Source organism: Oppia nitens, unplaced genomic scaffold (assembly GCF_028296485.1).
Source record: "Oppia nitens isolate AA-2021 unplaced genomic scaffold, nextdenovo-longstitch-racon4-pilon3 scaffold2_pilon_pilon_pilon, whole genome shotgun sequence".
In the NCBI taxonomy this organism is placed as follows: Eukaryota; Metazoa; Arthropoda; class Arachnida; order Sarcoptiformes; family Oppiidae; genus Oppia; species Oppia nitens.
Genome location: NW_026533210.1, coordinates 4,556,881 through 4,566,724, shown reverse-complemented (window position 1 = coordinate 4,566,724; position 9,844 = coordinate 4,556,881). Strand labels below are relative to the sequence as shown.

The following is a 9,844-nucleotide window of genomic DNA, read 5'->3' as shown; positions in this document are numbered from 1 at the left end:
GTCTTGAAGTTTAGCCATATATTAGATATCGATCCAGTAATTTAAACAGTTTCAATATAATTACTTTATTATAACAGAATTTAAATGATATTTATGGATAGTGGGACTATCAGAGCACATGGATATTATGTATAATGGAGATGGTATGAATGGCACTGAAGGCCGGTATGTACTGACTGGGCAGTGACTGTGACTGAAGTGAAAGTGTAAGAGAGAGAGTAGACTATGAATATATTTATACTGTATATGTATAACGAGTAGCTATTGGTATGTATGTGAGGTCAGTGATCGATCAACTGGTGCTATGAAGACAACCATTGAATTAGGTAGGTATTGATCGATCAAATCGATCAACAATTCAAAGAAAAAAGGATTTAAATTAAAATCATAAGTACAAAAGATTAAAAATATTATAATTAAATTAAATATAAAATGAATATAGCATATAATCACAGAATAAATACAGAATTTAGCAAAATATTACGATTGACATTAAAAAAMTAGTAATTATTTATATACTAAATTTAATTTATTTATATAACTTATATACTGTATTAAGTAATTAAATTAATATAGTGAATATAGCATATGAAAATGACAACACAATTAATTATAAAAGATCATTATCTTATTACACAATTTAGAAAATTTTATTATTAACATTAGTAAAAAATAATAAAATTTATTTAATAATGTTGYTCTTCATTTAATAAAATATTTGACTATATTTTTGTAATGTATTAAAAATTATTTATTTTAAAAAATAAGTAAATATGAATACTTTATTTGACCCATCACAAAAATTGTCAAATAATTTGATTATACGGACAGCCGGTACACATTTATATAGATATGGCATATCATATCGTAATGTTAGACATATTAACCGACATTACATACATAATCCATATTTCAATTTATTAATTATCATTATATATGTGTTTCGTTGTTTTATATCAATAAACATTGCATCCAATGATGACAGTGTTTACCTATTGTTGGGCGACTTTCCATATTTTATTGGTGCTAAATATCACATAAATATATATGTTATTATTTTGGGTACTTATGTATTAGGCTTACAAATTGTATACTATTTATATGAAAACATCACTATTTCACCAGTATTTCAGTTATTATTTGATGTGATATCCGGATTATTATCACCTAAACGTATTGGTTTAATAAATCATAACGATATTATAAAACTATTGGAAATTTCCAAATATTTATTTAATTATGCTAAATTATTTGTATTGTCATTTCCATTGTGTGCATTTATATTTAATTTTATTGTTTTATTTATTTGCATTAATAATTGCTATCAAAGTTTTATATTTTATATTTTAACTATATTAACATGGTTAATTATATGTATATTATGTGCATATATATTGGGAAACTATTTTTTCTATAATATAATCTATGTTTTTATCATAATATACTATTGTCAAATCAAAGTTAAATATATAAATAGTATAATCAAAATGGAGTCAATAAATTATAGAAAATATCAAACAAACAAAATATTACATTTATTAAAACAGATTAACAGTTTTCACAAAGAGATAACTAAAATCAATAGTGAATTGTGGTCACAATTTATGCTAATTTTTATTTTTACAAATATATCATTTATAACATTCACAATCTATATTATAGTGTTTGTTTCAATGAATATTATAATGAAAATAGCGTTTAGTTATTGTGCCCTAATATTTCTGATATTATTTGTTTTAGTATTGAATTTGGCAGCAAATATTGCAAAACAAATTAATATAAGCCATAAATTATTAAATAATTTAATGTTTAAACAATATAATATTTCCTTGCAATATAAAATTAAAGTAATGTATTTTATAATTAGAAAATATTAATAAAATTATAGAATAATAATTAATTTTTAAATTCATTATTTATTTTTTTATAGTTATTAACAACAATTGAAAAAACAAGCGAAAATACTATTGGATTTTATTGTTTCACATATTTCATCATTAATTACAAGAAGCTGTATGAGGTTAGTATACAATAATTAATATAATAAGTACCGATAATTTAAATTAATATTTATTATATTATTTGTTTTATTATAGATCATTGTCTTTATGATTATGTTTTTCTTGAAGATTATTCAAATTTCATTATAAAAATAAATAAATAAAATTTATTACTTAACTATATTTTATCTTATATATTTATACTTTAATTATATAATTACATTATTAATATTAAAATTAACGAAAATTATTAATTAAATTTCTGATTTTTGTTGAATCCACGAACGATATGCTGCGACACTCATATAAATATCGGGATTACCGTTAGCACAGGGACGGGGATTAGCAGATAACACACCAATTAAATTTCCATTAGCTACTAGTGGACCACCAGAATCACCCTGGATGTTTTATAATTAAAAATCAAAATATTAATATATATACATATTGTATTGTTTATTAATGACAGATTAATTAACATCTAAACAATAATTGTAATCATACTGTACTAACAATACAGGTTCCGCTGTTGGTATTTACTGAGCAAATATTATTGTCTGATATTTTTAACTGTTTGTAAAGATTTTCACATTTATTCAAATTGTAAATAAATTCATTCAGATATTGTAATTGTTGTGTCGGATGAATATCTGTTGCAGAACTGGTACCCCAACCGCTAATAGTGACCGACGTTCCGTCGGGAACTGGACTGTCGATCAACGAAATCGATTGAATAGTATTACTGTATTCAAATGGTTGATCCAATCTAACCAATGCTATATCGTTGACAATTTGATCGGACGGATCATAGTTATCGTGTTGTATTATTTGACTGGCTTTACGGATAACACCATCATTACTATGAAATAGTGTCCGACCAGCTATTACTAGTATATTGTTTTGAGGTTTCCTAAAATAAACAACAAAATCATAAAATATTATAATAATTTATCAATCAATAAAATTATTGAAAAATAATGACTTGAATTACTTATCAAAACAATTAGAAGCAGTGAGAATCCAATCGGGACTTATGATAGATCCGCCGCAATAGAAATATTTATTATTATTTATATATATTTCTATTAATACCTGATATGGAAATTGACTGATATCTGCGGGATTTCCGCCGATAATCTTTGGCTTAATTTCTATCCGCGAACAACAATATTGTCCAATAAAATAATTAACACAAATAACAACAAAAGCAGTTATTGATGTTTTAAAAAACATTTAAAATAATTTAATATTCCTATATATATATATAACTGTTACAATGGTTACAGTAATGCTTTGACAATTTACAAATAACAACAATTATTATTACAATAAAATAAAATAAAAACCTCTTTTTATATATGTTATTATATTAGTTAACAAATTGCATTATTAACAAAACCAGGGTTGCGAAAGGTTTTCGATCTCAGGGGGGGGGGGTATAGGGTGGGGTAAAATGTCAAAATTTTTGAAAAAGCTTGGGGGGTATAGGGGGAGTGAACAATTTTTATTGCATTTTTAAACGACAATTTTTCCCAAATTTGAGTAAATTCCCAATAAATTCCCAATAAATTCCCAATAAATTCCCAATAAATTCCCAATAAATTCCCAATAAATTCCCACTAAATTCCCACTAAATTCCCATTAAATTCCCACTAAATTCCCACTAAATTCCCATTAAATTCCCACTAAATTCCCATTAAATTCCCATTAAATTCCCATTAAATTCCCATTAAATTCTTCATAAATTCTCACATAAATTTCTTAAAAAAGGAAAATATTCCAACTTAATTTCTTAAGACTCAAAATATATTTTCAATATTATTTTTACAATATTAAAAAATGAAATTTTACATAATATATATAAGATAAAAACAATTACTATAATTACTTGTCTACTATTTAATTAATTATTTACAATGTTGTTAAAATTAATGATATTGTAGTGAATTTATTGTCTTAAAAAATTAAATTGTAATTTAGTTAATTTAATTAGTAATTATTAAAAAATCTGAAAAATACAGATCAATTTGTTTATTAAGTAGCATAAACAATTATTATAAATTTATAAAATAAAAACATCAATATTTTTTTGATAATTGGAGGGAATTTATTAAGGGACTATCCACCCTTGAAATGCCCCAACTCTAAATAGTTTTTTTAGTACTTAACAAATTTATATTTATTTATTTTCTAAAGATAAGCTATTTATTTATATTAAAACTCAATTAGTATTTATATTTTTGTTTAATATTAAATTTTACATAAATGAAAAAAATTTCTTGAAAATTGGTGGGAATTTATTAGGGAACTAGTAGAGTGCCCCAACTGGTGTAAATAATGTTAAATTGATGTAATTAAGTATTTTTATCTATTTATTTTGTTAAGATAAGCTATTTATTTATATTAAAACTTAATAAAGTATTTATATTTTTATTTAATTTTAAACTTTACACTAATCAAAAAAATTTTCGGCGCCTKCGGCGCCGAAAATAGGTAGGTGGCCCCCTAACTTTTTGGCTTTAGGCCAGGGGGGGGTAAAACCTAAAAATCTCGACCTCAGGAGGGGGGGTAAGATGGCCTTACTCCCCCCTTTCGCAACCCTGAACAAAACAATATTTTATTATTAATGAAAGTAATTATTTATAGTGTTTTTTCTATATTATTGATTTTTACATTTAATAATATTGCATAGTAATAATTTTTAATTTATTAAAATATTTTAAAAAATACTTTTTTTTAAATGAATAAAAAGTAATTTTACTAACAGTTGATTATAATTTATAAATACTAAACTATTTTTTACTTTGAAATATTAATTAATTGTTTAGTCATTAATAGAGCATTTATTTCACATATAAATTATATTTTTAGTGATTAAAGATATTAAGAAAATAATTAGACATATTATAACCAATTGACTAAAAACTTATTTTTATGTTAAAAGTTTTTGTCACATAAAAACACATTTTAAAAGATAGTGATATATTATCAAATATAAGGACATATTTGCATATAACTGTAAAATAATGCTTTATAATAGTAAAATTGCATTTATCTTATATGTATAGATATATTCAATTTAATAAAAAATATATAATAAATATAATAACAAGTAGATTTTATGTATACAATATTATTATTATTTGTTAATTTCTGCAAATAACAAGCAATAGTAAATTCACAATAGAAGTGAAAACATTGTTTCCATTGATTTTAATAATAATTGTAGTTTTGAAGTATAATATCAAATGAGTTGATTATTCGGTCGTTAATAACAATGAAATGAATTTAAAAATAAATTAATTATAATTTATGTGTTTTTATATAAGTATTATTATTATTTTATCATTAATTTTTAAAAAGAAATAATTTAAATTTTTAGAAATTATAACAACATATTTTGACTTTTTTAAACAAATATTAAATTAAATAAAACAACAATTTTAGTAACATATGTCTAAAGTCTCTGTCATTATAGTATTAAAATTGACTGTTAATTGAAATTAAGAAAATAGTTAAATTGAATTTAATTTAATTATACTATGAACTATAATTGACAAAATAGACAAATATAATAATTAAAATTTTTAAAAATATTTATAAATCTCTGATATTAAGTCTGATATTAAGTGCACAATTGTTTTCAAGTCAATTAATTTGTTAAAAATTAATAATTATAAATTGCAATTACCGGTAATATATTTTAGTTGCATTTGATAGTATCAAAATTATAAAATAATAATTCCAAGTTTATTAAATATTTTATTTTAAAACTTATTATACAGTACTGTATATTTTATAAGATTAGAAATATAATAATTTAAACGACAATTCAAATTAAATTAATAATTAATAATTAATAATCTAAATTTTCTTTGATCCACCAATGATATGAATGGACATTCATAAATATATCTGCTTTACCGTTACCACAGGGACGGGGACCGGCAGCTAACACTCCAATTAGACGATTATTGATGGTTAGTGGACTACCAGAATCACCCTGGTTGTTTGTAATTTCATTAAAATAAAAAACATTAAAATATAAAGTAGATTAATATATATATATAATGTATATATTAATAATATACTATATGTTTACATAACAAACAATAAAACAAATTGTAATCAATACTAACAAGACATGTTCCTTTGTAATCATTTCCGACACAAATATTATTTTGTGAAAATTTTAAATCTGGATATTGTTTTTTGCAATGATTCAAACTGATGGTTGTTTGAGACAAATATTGTAATTGATTTGATGGTTGATTACTATCAGTTGAAAAAGCTCCCCAACCGCTAACAATTGGATGAATACCTTTGGAAATATACTGATCCCAAAATTTAATTGTACGAATTGTTTGACTTTCTTGAAACGGTTCATCCAACCGAATCAATGCAATATTATTGACAATTTTTTCGCCCGGTTCATAGTCTTCATGAATTATTATTTGTCTGACATAACGATAGACACCCCCAGTATGAAACAGTGTCCGACCAGCTATGATCAGTATATTGTCTTGAGGTTTGCTAAAACAAACAATCAGAAGATAATTTAATTTTTAATAATGTTTTTTTTAAAACAAATAAACTCAAATAATGATATACTCTTTGAAACAATCAGCAGCAGTGATAACCCAATCATATCTTATGAGAGATCCGCTACAATATGCAAATATTTTGTCATTTTTAAATATCTGTATTAACACCTGATATGGAAATTGACTGATATCTGCGGGACTTCCGCCGATAATTTTCGACTCAGTTTCTACTTCTGAACAACAATATTGTCCAATAAAATAATTTAAACAACAAATTATTGCAAAAACAGTTACCGATGTTTTTGTAAACATATTGAATACAATATACTACAAGTATAATACTGTATGTTATTAAATAATTTATATTATGTTATTTATTCAATTATTTAACTAACTATAAAATTAACAGCTTTTTATAACAATTCAGATAAAGTCTACACAATTACCGTTCATATAAATTGTCAAACATATGTGTTGTTTTTGATAATCATTGAATTCAATTGAACTACAATTGGATTTTCTTACTGAACGCCAATAGTAAAACATTACTTAATTTTTTTCATTTTAAATAATACCAAAACATTTTACTACTTTATTGTTATCATTTATATAATCACATATTTTTTTAACAATTATTTAATTAATTGTATAATTGTGTATACAATGTGAAAATTATAACTAAAATAAAATATACAACATATTGTTATTTTTGTATAAATAACACTCAAATATAAGTTGTATAAATACAATATTATTGAATATTTTTGGGAAATAAATATAAAATATTTAATAAACTTAACACTAAACTAAATAAAAATTAATATTTTTGAAATTTTTACATTATCATTTGTAATTTTTAAAAATTTAATCATGTGTAAGTATAAATATAGATTTTAAACTTGAAAAATTTTGTATTTATATAATAATTTTAATACAGTATATGTTGCAATAGTTGCAATTTTTACTATTAAATATTAACAATATTAAAACAGTTTAATACATTAGCATTACAAACAATATTAAACTCATTACATGTTTATAATTCATTTTGGAGTTATAAAGCGATCAGTGAGAGGGGACATATTTTTTAAAATATATTTTTGTTTTTATTATACATATTTTATTTTATTTATTAATTTACAGTTTCTATGCATTAAAATATTTTTTTTTCATAATTAAAGATATAAAATTAATAAACTTTAAATTTACAGTTTTTTACGGCAACAATTTATATAATTTAATTATTGATAATTTTAAGATTATGTTTGCGGAGCAGATCCACACTTTCTTAAAAACATCTATTGATAATTATAATATCACAAAAAAAATTTGATGACAATTGATCCCAGGGACGGATGTTTTTTGGGGGTCAAAGTTTGATTTTTCTTATATACCTCCCATTATAATCAAAATTTATTTTATTTTATAACTATAATATTATTGGCCCGATTGATATAAATTTAATATATATATATGTAAAATTATATTATATATTAAAATATTAATTTCAAAAATTTGCTTAACCGCCCCTGCTACTTTACTGTAATTATTATGAATATATTGTATTATATACTTTATATAATACAATATTTATTGAAATTTGAATAATTTATATTTTAAAAACGTATATAAAAATTCCCAAAATATTGGTTCACTATTCCTATCAAATTCTCTTATCTCCCATTCTTTGTGTTTGATTTGTTGTAGTTTTTGTTCAAACTCTATATCATTAGTAAAAATTTTACCATCAATTGCCCACTCATTGTATTGTTGTATGATCTGAGCACAGGTGGGTCTTGTATTATACTTGGGTCGTGTCGTTTGATTAATAATATCATATAGTTTTATATAACTATTGAACCAATCGTGTGATAAATATTTGTTTCGTGAACTATATAGACATAAATATTGCATTTTAATTATACTTATAATAATAAAAATATAAATTAATTTTAATATATAAATAAACGCAAATATATACCAATTTATATTTATTTCAAACAAATCTTCAATAGTAACACCAATACTAAAGATATCTGATTTAGTATTATATTTATGTCGATAAACTTCAGGTGCCATATATTTAGGAGTTCCCAAACCATTTGTATGATAACATGTTTGTTCAAATTGTTTGTGAGCTGTCATTAATCCTAAATCTCCTAATTTAATGAACCGTCCGTTTCTAAAATCATTGGATATCAATATATTGTCGGGTTTGAGATCCCGATGAATGAACGGTGGATTCAATTCATGCAAATATTGGACACATTCTAACATTTCTAATAGTATTTCACACGTAATGTAATATTCAATACAATTCATTGGTTCAGCCGATTGTCTATCAAATACCTGTCGTTTCAATTTGATTACCTCTTTAAGACTCATTATACAAAAATCCATTGAAATATATAGTGTGTTATAATAAGACCAAATTCCGTGATATTTGATTAAAAAATGTGAATTTATTTTCGACACTTTTTCAATTTCTTCCATATATGTAATGTTAATTGTCTCCATATCTATTAAAACATATTAAAAACTATTAATAATTTATTTTAATTTGTTTATTATTATTATTATTTTTGTTTCTAGATATAAGTTACCCAATGTTGTGATTATTTTTATAGCTTCAATACATTTATCCAATTTGTGTCTGCATTTACTGTATATACCGATCCAAAAGCTCCCGAACCCAATAGCCGTAACTCATCGTAACAAATATAATATGTATTATATTTTTTATCGTCTATTATTTAAATATTTCATATTAATTATAAACATTATATTAATCTTAATACAAACCGTCATCTAATTTACTAAACTCATTAAATTCGTCTTTAATTTTATTGAAAAATATTTCAATGTTTTCAAGTATTTCATCAGTAAATTCATTTAATGCATACGTTTTGTGTGTTATATTGTATTTTTTGATACAATAATCAAAATAATTACATGCATTTGATTGAATTTTTTATCATCAATTAATATAAAAACAAAATCACTGACTAAACAAACAAATGATCTATCGTTATATTTATTACATTTAATTGACTGAATATTTTCAAATTGTTTACAATTTCCCAATAACTTTGGTATCATTTGTATATCCAGTTCATGACTTTTATTGATATATTCGCCACAAAAATATATTTGATTTTTATGATTACTAATGAAATATGTTTTTCCAGAACCAGATTGTATTGATGTAATGCCAGTTAAATTGATTACCAGTTGTGGTAAAAATATTGTCATATCAGTACAGTTAAGACCCAATTGTTTTCTACGATTTTCACCCCAACT

General features: G+C 22.8%; 1 protein-coding gene across 1 annotated transcript; it reads right to left on the bottom strand.

Annotated features, from left to right (window-relative positions):
• Nucleotides 1–2,254: 2,254 nt before the first annotated feature.
• On the bottom strand, nucleotides 2,255–3,164 carry LOC128955757 (trypsin alpha-3-like; the record flags this gene model as incomplete). The annotated part of the gene is made up of 3 exons (XM_054301431.1): nucleotides 2,255–2,401; nucleotides 2,505–2,910; nucleotides 2,992–3,164. Coding segments are annotated over 3 exons (726 nt in total), but the record flags the coding sequence as incomplete, so codon positions are not given.
• Nucleotides 3,165–9,844: the final 6,680 nt, after the last annotated feature.